The sequence below is a fragment of the Globicephala melas genome, chromosome 17, assembly GCF_963455315.2.
Source record: "Globicephala melas chromosome 17, mGloMel1.2, whole genome shotgun sequence".
Lineage (NCBI taxonomy): Eukaryota > Metazoa > Chordata > Mammalia > Artiodactyla > Delphinidae > Globicephala > Globicephala melas.
The window spans coordinates 71341278-71360968 of record NC_083330.1 but is presented as its reverse complement, the minus strand read 5'-3'; the positions used below and the strand labels follow the sequence as shown (position 1 = coordinate 71360968).

Genomic DNA, 19691 nt, shown 5'->3' with positions numbered 1-19691 from the left:
ACTCTTTGTTTTGGAGGTCAGAATCTAAGATTGTGGTGTTGGCAAGACTCTGCTCCTTTTGCAGGCTTCAGAGGAAATTTTGTTTCCCTGCATTTCTCAGCTTCTAGAGGATGCCTGCATTTTTGAGTCCCTGCCCCTTCCTCCATCTTTAAGGCCAGCCGTGTAGCATCTTCAGACCTCTCCCTAACTCTGACCCTGACACTTCTGCTGCCTTCTTTCCTTTATAAAGACCCATGTGATTACATCCGGCCCACCCAGATAATCCAGGATAATCTCCCCATTTTAACATCCTTAACTTAATCGCATCTGCAAAGTCATTTTTACCATGGAAGGTAACATTCACAGGGATTAGAAAGTGGACATTCTTGGGGGACCATTATTCTGCCTACCACACTTTTCTAAATACCTCACCTCTCTTTGTAGAAAAAGGCTCAGTAAATAAGTAGGCATCTCTAAATTGGTAGCTTTGAACCTTCAGATTTTGGGTTGGTGTTTTTAATATTTCAATTTGGAACAATCCCTATAGAGGTACCAGATGAAAACAGTGACCATAAGAATTAATAATACATTCTATATGTCTTGTCAAGGGTAGAACATGGGCTCATTTGCAATAGAGCTCAATTTTGTGTGATGTACGAGGCCCTTTTTTGTAGAGAGCATTGGGGACTTGACTTGAGGCACTGAAATTCTTTACATAGTGAGCAGTTATAAAATTACTATATTTTGGGAGCTTGTCATTAATAATCAGTTTCAACAGGAGACCTACTTATTATTATTACCAGTAAAGATACTTTGTAAACTGTGTTGATTGTATGAAGTAAACATTGATTTAGATCAAAGTTTCTGACGGTTCCCATTACTTTGCTTTTAATTCCATATCACTAAGGTGCATAATTTATTATTTCTCATCTTGCAAGCAAAGTCTGCTTGGGGCTGATTCAAATGGTGACTTTTGAATAAATGCACTGTGTTGGCTGTTTTTTATTCCAGTGGTTGGATGGTAAAGAAATTGAGCGTTCAGAAAGGATTCAGGCATTACAGGACTTTCCAGTAGTTGAACAACAAATCAGAGAGCAGGAGAAAGCTTACTGCCTCAAACGAGCCAAGGACAAGGAAGAGGCTCAGAGGAAACTGCAGGAGGAGGAAAACAAAGGCGAGAGGGAGGGAAGGCACACAGGCTTTGACGGACGTTGGTACACAGACATCAGTGCTACTCTGTATGTAACTTTTTTTTTTCTTTTTAAAAATTGTCAATATCCTCCTGTTTTACAAGGTAAAACCAAAAAGCAGAAATAAAAACCTTTCATTTCCTATTGTGAAGGGCTGTATGTTACCACAATGCAGGAAAGAACATTGAATAACCACTAAATACTACTCTGTATGTAACTTAATAGAGTGTACTTTCTAGTTAACTTGTGTTAAAAAGTTCTCTTCCCAAGGTGTTCACAGTTTCACTTGTATTCCAGACAACTGATTTGAAGAATAAATTATGATGTGAATTTTGGGTGAAGACGATGTATGTTCATCCCATTGTTTGTGACAATTCTGTGAGGCTTGCCTCCCTTAAAGCCTTTTCAAACTAGCAACTTTAATTTGCATCTAAAATTATCTTCAGACAAATCTCTTTAAAAGATGCACAGGAAAGAAATTAACAGGTGTACTTTGATTTATAAAGTAGGAATATTTTAGAAAAGTTAAATACAAACCACATTTATAAATTGAATAATTTTGATTACATCATAAGATGTTCTGTTTTGTGAATTATGTAATGAATACATCTTTAATGCGATTAATAAGCCCCTAATTGGTCATTTTTACAAGCATGAATTTTTCATTCTTGCTTATTTTAAGAGAATTGCACCTATAGTCAGGTGATTTGATTCCACACAACAAAAGCTTTAAATATTTTGTAACAGAATCTCTTAAGCTTGAGAAAATAATAATTATAAAATATTTCAGATGTACATAAATGTTAGAAAAATAAATAGGCAGCTTAATAATAAATGTCAATAGTTCGCATGTTTGCTTTGGATCTTATTTTATTTTATTTCATTTCATTTCACTTCACTTCATTATTATTTTTTTTCGGGCGTGCCACACAGCACGCAAAATCTTAGTCCCCTGACCAGGTTTCAGAGCTACACCCCCTGTAGCAGAAGCGCAGAATCTTAACCACTGGACTGCCAGGGATGTCCCTGGATCTTTTATTTTTAAATGAGAAATAAAATATCAATAGAGGAGAAGCTCCTTAAGTATTTCTCCCCCATCCCACTCCTCCTTTCATCCTCCATGGTGTCCACCATCCTAAAGTTAGTATGTGTTTGGTATAATGTTGATCCCATCCATATTGTAATGTATTTACTACGTAATTATGCCTCCTTAAACAAGAGTAGTGTCATGTTGTTGTTTTTTAGCATGAATATCTTTCTACAGCTTTGCTTTTCATTCAGTATTATGTTTTTGAGATTTATGCATATGAAGACACGTAGAACTAGTTCATTCATTCTAACTGTGCAATAAAATTCCATCGAATGAATAAATCACAGTTTATCCCAGAGGTAATATTCAGAATATTTAGCAGCAATTCTTTATTCCTGACCAATCAGAATATGCACCAGCTCCAACAATCTGTGGTTTTCCCTTTCTTGTTTTTTTCAGACAATGGGGCACACGTCTCCTTGTGCTAGTATGGAAGTTTCTGTAGTGTATTCAGCAATTGCTACATATTAATTATAAACATCTTTTCGACTTTATATGCATTGCCCAATTGTTTTTTAAAGTGTACTAATTTTAACTCATATATCAGCAGTATGGGAGAGTTCCTAATCTTTGCCAGTAGTAGATAATGTGATCTCTTAAAACATTGGCTAATCAAGTTGGTTGTTAAATAGCATCTAATGTTTTAATTTGAATTTCTAGAATGACGAGTCAGTTTCAGTATCTTAAATGTCTTCTTTTTTTTTTTTTTTTTTTGCGGTACGCGGGCCTCTCACTGTTGTGGCCTCTCCCGTTGTGGAGCCGCAGCATGTGGGATCTTCCCAGACAAGGGCACGAACCCGTGTCCCCCGCATTGGCAGGCAGACTCTCAACCACTGCGCCACCAGAGAAGCCCTTAAATGTCTTCTTATATGTTTATTGGCTATTCAGATTTCTTCTATTCAAGACCTCCGCATATTTTAAATAAGTTGTACTTTTTTTTCTTACTAATTGATAGTTCTTTTATATTCTAGATGCAAATTCTTTAGTCCTTATGAGCTTTGCAAGTATCTTCTCTCTGTCTGTGACTTGGGTTTAATTTTGATAAGTGCTTGTTTTATAGAATTTAGAAGTCTTTTCTGATCTTGTTTATGAAAATTTTCAATACCCCAGTGTCATATCTGTCTATCTGGAATAACTTCACAGCAGTGTGGGGTAGGGTGCTAATCACTTCCCACACAGGTTTGTTTGTTTGTGCCCCATTGATTAATAATTGTCATTCTATTCTTCTCCCGTATTATATACCCTCTTCTCGTGATTCATGGGCCCATTTCTGGGCTCTCTGGACTCCTCCATGGGAGTACCTCCACATGGTTTAAATTTCTATAAATCTTGATCTTTGGTAGGAAATATTTTCGTGTTTCAAAATTATCTTGGCTCTTCTTGACTCTTTTTTACTCTTCTGTGAGAATTTTAGAATCTGCCATTCAAATTCCCCCCAGATCCCTAGTGTAATTTTGGTTGAAATTGAATTTAGTTTACACGTTAATAAGGGGAAAGTTGACATCTTCAGGGCATTGATTCTTTCCTTTCTGAACTTTGTAATAGCTCTATTTATTTAGACCTTCTTCTGAGTCCTTCAATAAGTTTTTATAATTTTTCTCTATAAAGGTTTTACACCATTTCTTATTAGATTTATTTCTAAGTATCTTGTAGAATGGGATTTTAAAAATAGGCTTTTTTTTTAATTGATTGAAATGATTCCATCTTGTGGAGTATTCCTTTATTTTTTTTTATTTTTATTATTTTTTTTATGTTGGGAGTAGGAGTTTATTAATTTATTTATTTATTTTTGCTGTGTTGGGTCTTCGTTTCTGTGTGAGGGCTTTCTCTAGTTCCAGCGAGCGGGGGCCACTCTTCATTGTGGTGCGCGGGCCTCTCACTGTCGCGGCCTCTCTTTTTGCGGAGCACAGGATCCAGACGTGCAGGCTCAGTAGTTGTGGCTCACGGGCCTAGTTGCTCCGCGGTATGTGGGATCCTCCCAGACCAGGGCTCGAACCCGCGTCCCCTTCATTAGCAGGCAGATTCTCAACCACTGCGCCACCAGGGAAGCCCAAAAATAGGCTTTTACTTGGGTCTTTCTGATGTATATAGAGACAAATGGTTTCTGTGTACTGATACTGTATTATGCAATCTTGCTGAACTTTTTAAAAAGATGCAGCAGTTAGTCTGTGTTAGCCTGTGTTTTCTATGTAGAAAAACCCATTTTTTTAATAAACAGCAACTTAAAATTGTTTTCCAATCCTTCTACCTCTGCTTTTTATTTTTTATGGTGCCTGCTGAGCCTCCAGTACGAGGTAGAATAATAGCAGTAAGAATGGGTGTCTGTTATCTTGCTCCTGACTTTTAAAAGAATGTTTCCAATTCCTCATCATTAAGTATAATGATTCCTGTGAGGCTTTGGTAGAATTAAGTTAGTTTTCTTTTCTTCCAAGTTGATGAACAGCTTTTATCATCATGGATACTGGATTTTTATTGAATGCTTTTTCTGCATCTGTTGAGATAATCATGTTTTCCTGTTGTTGTGTTGAATTAACATTAATAGATTTTTCAATATTAAACCATCCTTGAATTTCTAGAACAAACTCACTTTGTCCACATATTTTTTTTTCAATTTTTTATTGAGGTATAGCTGATTTACAATGTTGTGTTAGTTTTAGGTGTACAGCAAAGTGATTCAGTTATATATATATATTCTTTTTCAGATTCTTTTCCATTATAGCTTATTACAAGATGCTGAATATAGTTCCCTGTGCTACATAGTAGATCCTTGTTGCTTATCTATTTTATATATAGTAGTGTGTATCTGTCTCACAAACTCTTAATTTATCCTTCCCCCCACCTTTCCCCTTTGGTAACCATAAGTTTGTTTTCTATGTCTGTGAGTTTGTTTCTGTTTGCCAAACAAAATTTTTTTAATGAGAATGAAACCAATTATTTCAGTGGCCATTAGCTAAAATATTGTAGAATATTACAGATTCCCTTAATAGATTGGTTTTTTTTCCAGTACTGTAAAGAACCATAGCTATGTGGCAAAGCATTTATTTTCAGTAATTTGCTCTATTTTGCTTATAAAACTGTCTAGTTGCATTTTATAATACATAAGGTATCTAAGCAGATTTTACTGTGTTCCGTTTACACTATTTAAATTTCATGTTCTGGTAGTTTTTGTCCCTCCTTTCAAAAAGCATCTTATTTGAAGGTCAACTAAATGAGCATTTTGTGTCATCTCATTTCCGTAACAACAATAACAAAATCTAACATTTAATGAGTACTTACTATTTGCCATACTTGGTTCTAAAGGCTTCCTGTAGATTTTTTCATTTAATGTCATTTTGTAACAGAGCATATTCTAGGGAGAGGTGAGGGGAGAAAGCCTCTCCTAATTGTGTGCTGTTTGAATGATGTCCTTTTCTGTCTGCTAGAATAGAGTCTCCTGTAAGTAGTGTTGCTGTCTATCTTGACTAGAGCTGTCTCTCTGGTGCCTGGTACACAGAAAGACAATAAATATTACTTGAATCCATGCTGAATGAATGTTGAATATCATATAATACTTATTTGATGCCATATAGAGACATCATGTAATTCTCTCACAGTCCACAAAACATGAATAAAAAAGAGAGCAGAGCACCATTGCCATATAAAGCTACAAAATCCAAAGTTATCCATGAAAAGTGGAGTAGTTAGAGGCCATACCATGGGCGATCTCATGTATCCCACTGGAGAATTTTAGAGGTAGAGAATCATTAAAGAGCCTGGAAATAATATGATTAAATTTTTAAGAAAGATTCCTCTGGGAGCAGGGTGGAGGATGGAATTGAAGGGTGCAAGACTGGAGGTGGAGTGATTGCTAAGGCCCAGTGGTCCCTGAGTTTGTCTGATCATCAGAACCTACTGCAAAATATTGTAAAGCAAGGGTCCTGGACCCCACTTCAAATCAACTGGAGAGACTCTGGTGGGAGCCCAGGAATCTGTACTGTGTATAAAGCTCCCCAGGTGACTCACATCGACCAGGTCTATGAACCCTTGAACGTGATTACTGCAGTATTCCTGGTGATAGATGAAGTGGGCCTGCCCCAATGCTGTGGCACTAATTTCCTCCAACTTGGCTCAGATAGGCTCTCTTTCAGACACATTTTGTCATTCAAAGGTAAGAAGGTAACACACACACAAAATATAGATATTTAAGGGGCAGCATTCAGGATGAAACTCAAACGTCCATTATTATTGGTTTTAACGTGCCCTGTGTTCTTTTCTAGCCCATCTTCTGAAGAGAGCAAAGACGACGTCCAGGCACCAGAAATACAAGAAGAGGAATGTAAGAAAAAGAAATTAGACAGCGGTGAAGACGACCTGGAATTCTGGAATAAGCCCTCTTTGTATACCCCTGAATCTAGATTGGAAACTCTGAGACATATGGAAAAACAACGGAAAGACCAAGAAAAATTAAGGTATTCCATTTTATCCTGTCATTGAGAGTGATGGAGTATATTTTCATGATTGTACCTTGTTTTACCCATTATCTGTGTTAGCTATCAAACACAGACTTTGCTTTTTCTAATTTCAGCTTTTTGTTGAAGTGTTATCTACTAACCCTTCTTTAGGATGTCATGAATCGAGGCATTTTAGGTAGGGTTTTGTTTCTATGACCTTAGCTTTTTAACAACTTTAAATGTGTCAGATAAGAGCCTGACCTGGTTTACAGATACTAGTTATCCAAGTCATTCTGTTCAGTGTGCTGTAGTCTACACGATCTAATGGGTTCCTGAGATGTTTTCCTCTTCTGAATGCCCTCTAATTGTCCTGTGTCATGGAGAATAATGTAGTTCATGGAAACATGAACTTAATTGGACCTGAGAACCCAGTTTAAGATCCAGAAAAATGTGAATAAATTTACATTGTAAAATAAAGTTAAATGACATAAAATCTGTATTAAAAGAACAACAGAAATCCAAGATGAAGAATTGCCTGCAGTTCTGTCATCTAAACAGATTTGTCCATCTGATCTTCTAGAGCTTGTCCATATATGCCTTTTTAAAGTTTTTATGTATTTTCAGTAAGTGTTTAAATAAACAGAATTTATGTTCTACATGTTCTTTCATGTTATTCCATGAATCTTTCCTCTTTGCTCCATTTATTTTCCTCCTACCTCTGCCCCTTCATGGTAATAAGAGTCAGCAGGCTTGGGTCCATCCTACCAGAACTTCCACCACCTGCTACAATCACATAAATGATTTCTGCAAACGTAGGATTGAGGGTCTTTTCTTAAAAACAAAAGTGGACTTACATTTTATTTGTTCTCACTAAATCATCATCAACACTTTTCTATAACTTTCTAGACGAGTAGGTAAAGAGTGAACACATTTTTCAATAGCCGCAAAATATTTCATAGCATGAATGTACCACAGTCAATCCAATCATTCCTCCATTGATGGACATTCTTGATGGTTCCAAGGTTTTGCCACTGTAGATAATGCTGTGATAGACATCCTTTTATGTAGATCCTATGTACTGGTATTTTTATTTCTATAAAATAGCTTCTATTTGGCATTTTAAAAACTGTAATTTTAGCTAAAGTAGAAGATGTATACACAAATGGGGAATTAACAGTTAGCTGAGTAAATCATGCATAAAATAGACTCATTTAAATATTCGTGGCTATCTCATGAAAAGGAGTTTTCTCCCCCATTCGAATTATCTGGCAAATTGTCTTGGTCACATTTTCGCTTTACAGATATAGATATAATCACACAAAAATGTGGCTCGATTGTCAGTTCCCAGCAGTGGACTTCATCACAGTGAATTGCTGATGTATTCACAAATACCTGATTATTTTTTCTTAAACTGTTTCACACATTAATTGCTTTTATATTATCTTTGTTTATTTTTTTCTCTCTCCCGCCCCTTGTTCCCACCTACCCCTAATATTAAGTGAAAAAAAGAAGAAAGTGAAACCACCCAGGGTGCTGATCTGTGAGGATGGGAGAGCCCTGAATGTAAATGAGCCCAAGTAAGTGAGGCCGAGTGGAGACTTGAAGAAGCAGAATGTGTGGTGTTGGTCATACGATGGTTTCAATGACACGTTTGTTCTGCAGAGAATATATCTGACCACTCTTAACAAACTTGATGAGCCTAATAAGAATGTCATTTTGTGTGTATTTGAAAGCAGAACATCATTATGCTTTCAAGTGTGTAATGTTATATTTCGTTTTCTTGGCATCCAAAACATGACCTTGACGTATGGAAATCTTAGTTATTCTGTGTCTCCTGAAACCTTGAACCATGTACAGTTTTAGGCCTGAAAATTCCAAGTGCATTATTGTTGTGTTTCTTAATTTTTAAAACTCTGCCATGAACAAGCTGGCTGAGGATACTGATAGATCTCCTATACGCCTACTTTATACTCTGGAACACACCTGCAAAGCATTCGAGAGCTAAGGAAAGAAATTGATATAAATACCTCGATGGAGTTGATGAGAGAGGAAAAATATTCCAACTGGAAGTCCTCATGTATAGTGGTATCTAGCTGTTTTTAAATTTTAAACTGGAAAGCAGGCGGAAAAGGCCTTTTCTAGTCAAAGTACAGATCAAAAAGCCTACGAACTCGATCTTGTTGGCTTCATTGCTCAGAACCTGTTTACTTTGATCATTTCGTTTGCTGTGCTGTTACCACAATAGAAGAGGTGCTGTCCTAAATCACTCCTAGGCGTCATTCACGTCACCTTCACAGCAGTCTTGTGTGGTAGGCAGTATTTCTTCTTCACAGGTCAAAAACTTGAACTGAGAGGTGAATGACTTGCCCAAGGCCACGTAGGTAATAGGTGGTGTGTCTGACTTGCCCGTGCTAGCCCATTTCTAGTGGTTTCCATGATCAAGTTCATAATCTCACCCCCACCTCACGCCACCACACACACACACACACACACACACACACACACACACACACACACACACACACACACACACACACACACACACACACACACACACACCCCTTCTTTATCCAGAAGTCATGAATGCAGCACAACACATGATGCTAATCCCTGGGGATACAGAAGTGAATATGACAGATTTCTGCCTTCAAGGAACTTAAAAATCTAGTGGGGAGACTGTCTCTTCAGGCTACAGCAGGGCTTGAGGGAGACCCTCTGGGCTCTGCGTGCCCCTAGTGAGACCACAGAAGCTTCTGCAGTCCCATCGTTTTTATATTCCATGTTCACATCATTTCTATATTCAGTCACATCTTTTCAAATCTCAGCCATCTACTTAACCTAACAGATTTGCCCAGATTGATCATACTTTCCTTCTCCAAACAGGTTCTTCCCTTTGCTTCTGATTCTTTGACCCTACTACCTTCTCATCTTCTGCCTTGCTGGATCCTTTCTGTCTTGTCTCCTAAGTACTCTGGGGCAAACTCCTCAGCTATCTTCTCTTTCCACATTCACTCTTTCGAGATCTCACCAAATCCCATGATTTCAACACTATCCTTCCTTTACTTACAACCAGACCCAACCTCTTCCCTGAGCTCAAGACTTGTATATGCACCTAGCTATCTGCTCTCCTGTGTGGATATAAACTATGTGTCGTAGGCTTATCGTGGCTAAAGCAGACATCCTCACTTCTATCCCCACAACCACGTACCATCAGGTCCTCAGAGGTCCTCCAGCTCAGGAGTGAGCATCCACTGGGTATCAAGACCAAAACCTCGGATTCATCCTCAATTCTTCTCTCCCTCCTGTTATCAGTGAGCTCTTCCTTCAGAATTACCAGAATCCCACCCCTTCTCATTCACTCCATTGCCACCACCTTAGAGGAAGTCAACCTCCTCTTGCCTGGATGGTTGCAATAGCCTGTTAAGTGGCACACACCCCCTCTCTTAAGGAAAATTCCTGGAAAGCACCAAACCACATTTTCTTTACGGAATTAAATCACATGATCTCATCTAGCTGCCAGGGAGGCTGGGGAATGTGGTCTTTACCCTGCAGAGCCATATTCCTCATTAAAATCAGGGACCCTGTTACTATGGATAAAGGGGGAGCAGACAGTGGGGAATATCAGTCTCTGCCATAGAAAACCTCCCTGAAATTACCTTTCAAGAGATGGATGACGGGAGAGTTGAAGCTGGTGGCTGGAGCATGGGGGAATAAGCAAGCAAGGCAGAGGAGAAAGCATATAGGAAAGCGCCAGAGATGAGATCGAGAATGCGTGGGTCATTGGAGCACCTGAAGAGGTCCCGCCGGGCAGGAGTGTTGAAAGCAAGTGAGAGTGACCGCCACAAGCAGACATCCTGCTGGCAGCCACACCTGGGGGACAACCTTACATTTCTCCAAACAATCTAGCCTACATTCTTTAATATTGTTGCAGTATTATACTTTGCAGAGTAACATGATAAGTGAAACATTCAAAATAAAATTAACCAAGTAATTCTGAACAGTACATCGACAGTATGGAAGTTATACCTAGGACTCAATCTCAGGGTACAGCTGAGATTTGAAATCCTGCCTCCAAGGCTCACATGACCTCTTTCCCAGCTACGTCAGCCTCTCTGAGCCTGTTTCTTCTTCTGTAAAATGGAAGTGATAGGTCATGGGCAGCATCTCAGCATTTCCGGGGGCTAGGGAAAGGTCACCAATGAAAGGAGACGAAAAAAGACAAGACTGCTTAAAACTTAATGGAATGCTGGATAAGGGCAAGCAAATGCAACATGTAATTCCCCATCAATAATTCTGTGTTTTAGTTTGCTTCTTGCAAACCCGAATGAAATGGAAAAGAAAACTTTAACCACCAGGTGTCTCTGTCTCTGCACTGATGCTAATTTTTTTTTTTTTATGTAGTTCAGGATTCTCATATTGAAACAATGTAAACAGGAATAATTTATGAATATGTTGTAGGTTTCTTTTGAAATTTTTAAACTAACAGATTTTATTGACCAGCTACCAAAATAAGTTTGTCGTTGAAGATTATGACATAGTTTTTATCAAATTTTCTTTTGATACTGGGATGGGGTTATCTATAAAGTATCGCTAAAAACATCCTCTTCCCCCCCCCCCACATGGATTATTCCTTAGACTTGACTTCTCTTTGAGAGATGATGAAAAGCGTAACCAGATCGTCCTGGACCTGGCTGTATATAGGTAAAGACCTTTTATTATGCATTTATTTCATGGCATTTCTTGCTATTTTCATTCTCAGTCACAGCCCCTTGAGTTCTTAAACATGAACAGCGGCCTCTTTATCACTGGCTGCCCCCTCTTCCCAGGCCACGTCCTACATCCTAACTGGTTTCACCCCCACACTCCCTGCTTGCTTACCCCTCATTCCCGCATCCTGACAGCTGCTCTCCCCCAACCCACAACTGTCCACAGCTGTGACATTCACACCATCAGCCTGCGTCACCTTCCACGCTTCCTTGTTGAAGCCATTTAAAGACACCCGGGCCATCTGCCTCCCTCCTTGAAGATTCCAGGTCCTGGCTCACTTCCTCTGTCCTGCTGATGATTTCAGGATCCACGTTCAGGACCTTTCTGCTTCTCCAGCCCTTTCAGACCCACCGAGGCCCCAGTACTTTTGTCCTTGTGCCTCCCTCTGCCTGTATCACTCTCACGCTAGGTGTCCTCATGCCCTTCAGGCCTCTGTTCAGATGTCACTTTATTATAGAGGCCTCTCTGCCTCACCATCCAGTATAGACCAGTACCACCCCTGCCTCAGCACATCCTTCCACCTCTCCCTGCTTTTTTATTTCTACCTGACAAACTCTCAATTTACCTGTATTTTGAAACATGTGTAGTTGAGGCAGAAACTTTTATTTTTTTGTTCCTACCTCTTTATGTCTCTAACACCTAAAACAGTGCCTGACACCCGTTAGGAGCTCAGTAAGTACAGGAGTAAATGGATGAATGAATGAATGATTTTGACGATGGAATCAATGAACATTTACATTCATGAGTTGTAATAAAGGCATTTCTATTTTTGAGGGATTTTATTACATGCTGTATCTCATTTAACTTCTCAGTAACCCAGTGGCATGGGAGAGATTGTTATCCTGGGATTACCCAAGGAGGGTGAGTCTTGTGAAAGTAAACATGGTAATTGGAGAAGCCAGAATGTGAACCCTCAGTCTTAGGTCCAACTTTGTTTCTTTAATTGTGATAAAATACACATAACTTAAAATTCACCATTTCAACCCTTTCAATTGTACAACTCAGTGGCATTCAGTAAATTCACAATGTTGTGACACCATTACCACTATCTACTTCCAGGAAATTTTCTCACACATAAGGAAACCCCGTACCCCATAAGCAGTCACTCTTCATTTCCCCCCTTCCCCTGGCAACCACTCATCTGCTTTCTGTCTCCATAGTTTGCCCATTCTGGGTATTTCATATAAATGAATCAGATCTGGCCTTTGTGTCTGGTTTCTTTCACTCAGTATAATGTCTTCAGGGTTCATCCATGTTGTAGCATATTCATGGCTGAATAATATTCCATTGAATGGAGAGACCACCTTTTTGTTTATCCGTTCACCCACTGACGGGCACTTGGGGTGTGTCCATCTTTGGCCGGCGTGAATGGGGGCCGGCTCTCAGTGCAGTCCTCCCTCATCACACTCAGCTGCGTCTCCCACGCCTCCAACAGTCCTTCTGCCCACTTGCTGCCAGGTTACCTGCCTTTAAGAAGCGCTGCCTTCCATTCCAGCCCTCCTCCAGCTGACTGCATGTTCTCTGTTGCTCCAACTCCCTGAGCTTCCCTTTCTGCTGTTTTTCAGTTAAACATTCCCTTTTTCATCCTTTTAAGTCCTTTCCATTTTTAGGCCTTATTCCTGGAGTTCAGTGAATGTGTGCCTCTTTCTCCTTTTAGCTCGATTAGCTACTTAACATTAATCCTCAGATGAAAACTTTCCTCATTTCCCCATGCATGTACCTTTTCAAGGACTGGTGATATTTCTCCTGTCTAAGTAGAAAAATCCTTCCATTCGCATGATTCTGTCCAAACTATTACACTAAAATTCCTTGTTATCTTCATTGGCACATGGATGTATGCATGAAAGTTCATGCATTCGTGTATGCTTCCTGCTTCTATTTCTTCCAATAGCTGTAGAATGCCTGCTACATGCCACGCACTGGGAGACTGTAACCAGCCTGTTCTGAATACAGTCCCTGCTCTCCTGGGTTTACGGCCCAGTGGGGATGGCAGACAATACATAGGCAGGCATCTAATAGGTAATTACAAAGGGAGAAGAGTGCCGTACGGGAAAAGGACAGAGTTCAGGGATGGAGAACAATGGTGTGTGTAGTCTGGTGGTTGGCGGTGTAGGGGATGGCTGGAGAAAAAGGGAAAGCCAGGGACGTGAGCACTGAAAATTGAAGGATAAGATGTAGCGAGCTCTACGAAGGACTGGTAGAAGATTATTTTAGGCAGAGGAGAACAGCACATGCAAAACCCTTGTAGGTCGGGGCAGAGGAACTTTAGGCGGCCCTAAGCACAAAAAAGAATCTGTAATCCATAGTTAAAGTGGTAGATAATAAACATGAAGTTGTAGGAAAACCTGACTCTACTTTTTATTATTTTAATTTTTCATTAATTGTAACAATGCTTTATTACCACTAACTATGTACTAGGCATGGTGCACGTGTCTTCTTAGCAATCTTAGGGGATAGGCACTATTTGTATCCCCATTTTACAGGTGAGGAGACAGAGGCTTAGAAAGGTTAAGGAATGTGGTCCAGGGTAATAAAGCAGGAAGGGGAAGGTGGAGTCAGTCCTCACAAGCCTGTGTGGCTAAAACCTGAGCCTGTCACCCCTGTATCGTCCTACCTGCCATGATGTTTGTGATTTTTGAATCATCGCTGCATTTTCAAATATTTTAACATGTATAAAAATAATCATTTGGCCAAACTTCTTATTTTAATGAGTGATGTGGAATCTAAACCTTTCCTCTGCTCGCGAAGTGTAGGAGAACAATTGCCCCCAGTCCTGAGGTCACTGCCATAGAGGGAGAGAGCTGGGCTTGCTGGGCAGGATGGGCTTGCGGAGCCAGTCTTCCGGGAGAGGTAGGATGGGGCAGCTGCAGAACAGCTGCAGGGAATCGAGAGCCCTAAGGACGCAGGAGCTTAGTGGATTCAGCATTCCTGGCTATTCAAGTCAGCCTTAGGGGCTTAAAATAAAATATTCATGAAGGAGCCTGGCAAGCCGTTCTCTGCAAACCTCTGGTGTTTCAGGCCGCAGATATTTTGGGGTAAGGGGCAATCAATGCCAAGTGTACTTGTGGGTCTAAAAATGAAATTGCTGATATGTTGAATTTCCGGCGGTCTGGGCATGAATTTAAGATGAATATTCTAAGACCTGTTTAGCATGGAAATTGTAAACTTTCTTCACTTAAAATGGTCCCTCAAGTGGGACTTTGTATTTACACTTCTTTAAATGGTTTTGAAAATTATAACACTCGGTTGTTGAATTTTGAAGGTATATGGACACCTCTTTAATCGATGTTGATGTACAACCAACTTACGTGCGAGTGATGGTCAAGGGAAAGGTAAGTGTAACCTTTGGGCTGTCCCCGTTTCAGAAGCTCAGCCTTGAATCAAACTAGCTTGCCTCAAAACAGATTTAAGTGATTTTAAAATAGAAAAAGAGAAACCCAGTCAGAGTGCTGTTTTTTTAGACACGATTTTAAATGACGGGAGTGGTATGATAAAATTTGTATTTTTAACCGGTGTTTGTTTTGTTAGTACTTTTTTCAGAGCTGATAAGATGGTCATGTATGGGTAGCCTATGCTTGAAGTTATATTTAAATAATGTACCCATTTAAAATAATACACCCATTTAAAATTGTCAGTGATTTCATTCACAGCAACTGTAACTTTATCACTTTTGAAATAGTAGTTTTTGCTGATTCTGAGCTTTCATATCAGTTAGCTTGAAGACATTAAAATGGAAATGTGTTGATGTTTTATGACAAGAAGTTTTATCTATAAATCCTTTTTCAGTCATGTTCTCATAAATGGACCAGTCACGATCTGTGACTAACTGTTCCTCAGACAATTAATTAAAATTCGTAAAATCGTTCATGCATATCAAGCATTGCCCATATTTTATTTTTTCCCTGATAAGCCTAAGCAGATTTTTTAAATAAATGGTGAATCTTAAATTTGTAATGAAAACACCTCTTAAAGTAACCCCCTCGTGTAATACGCACTCACTCTCCACACTTCCTGTTTGCTTTCAGCCATTTCAGCTTGTCCTTCCTGCAGAAGTCAAACCTGATAGCAGCTCTGCTAAAAGAGCTCAGACAACAGGGCATCTGGTGGTCTACATGCCCAAGGTAGGTAGCCTCATTTGTTCAAACCTCAAGTTCTTAGAGGAACGTGACCTGCCAGGGCTCCTGATGACTTGTGATCAAGGTCTTTTGGGCTGAGAGAGCCAGAAAATGTACTTGGACCAGCTCAGGTAGGAGAACAAAGGCCTGTGAGAAGGGAGAGCTGGGACCGGGGCGCTGTGACTGTTGTAACTCCTCCTACCTGCAGTTCCTGCCTCCCAGCCTTCCTACCTGGCAGACCAGAGTGTGGAGGAGGGGTGCGTAGATCACAGGCGCCATGAGCATGCCCGGCACATGGTAATCAGTACTTTCCTTACCAATAACTTTGAAAGGAGATGTAGTAGGCCTTGGGTCTCTTAAAAAAAGTGTGGTTGAATTCCACATATTGAGCTTACTAGATTCGTGACTTTGGGCAAGTTATTAACCTGGTTCTGGGCTTCTTTTTCCTAATATCGCTTTTAAGAAAGATAATACACATAAAATTCATAGCATAGTGAGCACTTATTGATGCCATCATTGTTGCTGTTTGTATTATTTTTATGATATGGACTAGATAGTATTTTTTTTTTTTTAAAGAAGATGTTGGGGGTAGGAGTGTATTTATTTATTTATCTTTGCTGTGTTGGGTCTTCGTTTCTGTGCGAGGGCTTTCTCTAGTTGCGGCGAGTGGGGGCCACTTTTCGTCGCGGTGTGCGGGCCTCTCACTATCGTGGCCTCTTTTGTTGCGGAGCACAGGCTCCAGACGTGCAGGCTCAGTAGTTGTGGCTCACGGGCCTAGTTGCTCCGCGGCATGTGGGATCCTCCCAGAGCAGGGCTCGAACCCATGTCCCCTGCATTAGCAGGCAGATTCTCAACCACTGCGCCACCAGGGAAGCCCAAGATAGTATTTTAAACTAAAACTCTTTTTTGTCTTTTATTTGGGAGGAGAAGTGTTGTATATGTATTTTTTTCAGTTTTTTTAAATTGAAGTATAATTGATTTACAATATTGCGCTAGTTTCAGGAATACAGCAAAGTGTTCTGTTTTTTGTTTTGGGGTTTTTTTTGCAGATTACATTCCAGTGTAGGTTATTATAAGATAACGAATATAATTCTCTGTGTTTTGTAGTAAATCCCTGCTGCTTATCTATTTTATGGATAGTAATTTTTATCTGTTAATCACATCCTCCTAATTTGTCCCTCCCCCTCCCTCTTATGCTTGGTAAGTCAGACAGAGAAAGACAATACTATAAGATATCACTTATATGTAGAATCTAAAAAATAATGCAAGTGAATCTGTATACAGCACAGGAACAGACTCACAGACATAGAGAACAAAACTATATGTGCACTTTTGATATGGCTGACTTCTAATGACTGGTAGTGTTCCCTCCGCTGACTTTCAGACTCTAACTTTGATATCAGAGCTGAATGTCTGAGACAGAAGCTGTTTAGAAGCCTGAACAGACTTAACATGGATAGATGACAATCCTGAAAAAACTTAAGGAAATAAAACTTAAAAAAAAAATCATCTGTCTATATGGAATATTCCGATTCCTCAATACAGGCTCTGTGAATGAGTTAGGATGTTTTGTGCTGCAAGCTGCAGAAACTCCAAACAGAATTGGGCCCAGTCAGGGGAGGGTCAGGCCCTTTCTGATATGTTAGCTCTGTACTCAGACCTGCTTCCTTCTTGACATGAGCACTTCCTTCTTGACATGAGTTACATGAGTAACTGGGGTGACTTGCTTTCGTGTTCTTACCTTGCACAAAAATGGAAAGACAGAGAATCAGAGAAAGACCAGAGAGAGGACCTCTCCCATCGCCATGGAATAAAAGCTCCTCTGGACTGATCTGGCTAATTTAGCTGAAGAGGCTAACAAATCCTGAGGAGCTTAACCCTGGACAATGAAACCAATCTCTGGCCAAACAGATGGTAGTCCTTTCTTCGTTCCTATTATTTTATGTTTGGTTACTGTTATCTCATCTCATGAGCTAGGGGTAGGGTCAGCTTTGCCCCAGTCACTCAGGTTTCAAAGGGGAAGAGTAGATAAACCAGTCAACGTGGGGTTCTCCTTGTGAGAAAGAAAAGGGACCTGGGGGACACAAAGATTATAAACTTGATTAACCAATAAGGTTTCTATAATGGTTTAATAATCCTTCATTTTCCCAAAGCCAGTTTTGTAACAGATTATGAGTAATCAGTTATGTATTTTTACTCTGAGGTAATAAGACAGCAAATACAATTTGTTGTCAAGCAATAAAACAACAAACACAACGGGAAGAATCGCACTGTCCTTGTTGACTACAACAAATTAAGGAAATGCTTCTATGCCAGTTAGAATATCCTATAGGGAAATCTAAGCGATAACTCAATTACCTCAGTGTTTCGACAGAGACATTTGAATGACACTGCGATCAGCATTCTCCTTTCTTTTTTTTTTGAAATTTCCATTCTAACTGAAAAGCCAAAGATTAAATGGAAACTGCTATGTTCCTAAGAGGAAATCAAGACGTATGATTTGTGTACCTTTTACAGGGTGCCGGGCAGTTGATCAGAAGACCTCTGCTATCTCTGCTTATGAATCTTTTAAATGAATACAACATTCTATTTCCGTTATCCTTTTTGTCTTTATATCTGTTTAAATCTTCATGTTAAATACACATAAAAAGTATAAAAAATGGCTTATTAAAGAAAAGGCATTTTAGAAGTGTTTGGTTGAAGATGAGATAATTTACATAGAAAGAATCAGAATGGTTCTTTTTTTTCTTAATAAGAAACTATGCGTAACATTTTTTCCTTTGAGGTATATACTTTTTTAAGATTTTAGACTACTGTCTAAAAGTAACATGGATGTGAAGCTATCTCTATCATTATTCCTTTTAATTATTAAATTATTAATTTATTTACTTTTATCATTTCTTTTATATACCTCTGTCATTATTCCTCCTAAAAGGTAGCTATTTCTTGCCCTGAATTAGTTGTTTTTGACTCATGAGTTAGGTATTTGTAAGGACTGTAAAGCTCAAAGAACAAAAGCTTTTTCTTAAAAATTAAATTTAAAAAGTCATCAAAAGTTAAAAAATAAAATTGTAACTTCACTTATGCTTACTATTAAAAATATGTGTTACTAAAAGTTAACATCTTCATAATTCCTATTGATTGAAACAATTGAAGTACCGACGTTTCATCCACTGAGTCGTTTTGTGTGTCTAGGCTTCTACCTTACTGTGGCATTGTCCGTGTCTGACTTGCGTTATAACGACTGAGGCATCTTCTTGGAATTTTAAAGCATTTTGTAAAGATCAGGTAGACACTTAGGTATACTTTTGTTTCTTTCACAGAACAGTGTGGTCAATATGTTAAGTGATAACTTAGTACTTCAGGAAATATCTAATACAGTCCTTAGTAGTTTATAATACTTGGATACTCTAAATTAATGAAAAGAAGATCAAATTTGCTGTTTAGTTTTTCCTTCTTTGTGATAGCATTTGTAAAGAATACTTGTGAAAAGCTAATCTATTTGATGTCTGTGCTGTGATGATTATATTGTGTTTATCTGTGGAAATTCAGTGATTAACTTTGTATACATTTTTTCAAGGACACAATTTGTAATGGAATCCACAAAGTGCTCAAATATTTCTTATTATACATTTCATTCAGTATTTTGTCATGGATGTCAAATGGATCCTTTTCCCTTCCCTACCCCTAAATGAAGCCGGATCTATACAGACTGGGTGCCGATAAATAAGCAAGTTTCGTTAAGTCTGTTCCCTGTCACGGGTCATGGCTAGATATTCTGTTGCTGACCTGCTGGTGGGTTCTCCCAGCTCAGCTCCACATCCCAGGGACTTTCATCTCATGCTAGCTCTACAATACCAGATGCTTTCCAACATCTGCCACCAAGTCTGTAATCTGTGGGTTGATAGAATACACAGATATCACAATCCTTGCCATTCCCTGCAGAATTCCTGTCTCCATCTGCCATCTTTGTAACGTAACTCGTGAGTACCACATCTCCCAGGCCATCTCCTCCACCGTGATTTCAAGGGTTGATGTCTTGGCTAGAAGTGGCAGGTGGGGTAGTGGATGCAAAGGTACTCTGGCTTTCTCAGAAAGTGGCATTAGGAAATAGAAGGTC

General features: G+C 39.3%; 1 protein-coding gene across 6 annotated transcripts in view; it reads left to right on the top strand.

Moving 5' to 3' along the window:
* Nucleotides 1–19691, top strand: part of DNAAF11 (dynein axonemal assembly factor 11) — an 80058-nt gene that overhangs the window by 27270 nt on the left and 33097 nt on the right. For 4 of the 6 annotated variants that reach the window (XR_009559657.1, XR_009559658.1, XM_060287615.1 and 1 more), the window contains exons 5-10: nucleotides 991–1217; nucleotides 6516–6707; nucleotides 8189–8266; nucleotides 11325–11390; nucleotides 14719–14788; nucleotides 15482–15577. Coding sequence is in view for 4 of the 6 variants with exons in the window: in XM_060287615.1 (XP_060143598.1) it covers nucleotides 991–1217; nucleotides 6516–6707; nucleotides 8189–8266; nucleotides 11325–11390; nucleotides 14719–14788; nucleotides 15482–15577 (729 nt within the window). In the remaining 2 variants the exon portion in view is untranslated. The remainder of the gene's footprint in view (nucleotides 1–990; nucleotides 1218–6515; nucleotides 6708–8188; nucleotides 8267–11324; nucleotides 11391–14718; nucleotides 14789–15481; nucleotides 15578–19691) is intronic. The other 2 variants (XM_060287617.1, XM_060287616.1) reach the window with 1 other exon arrangement.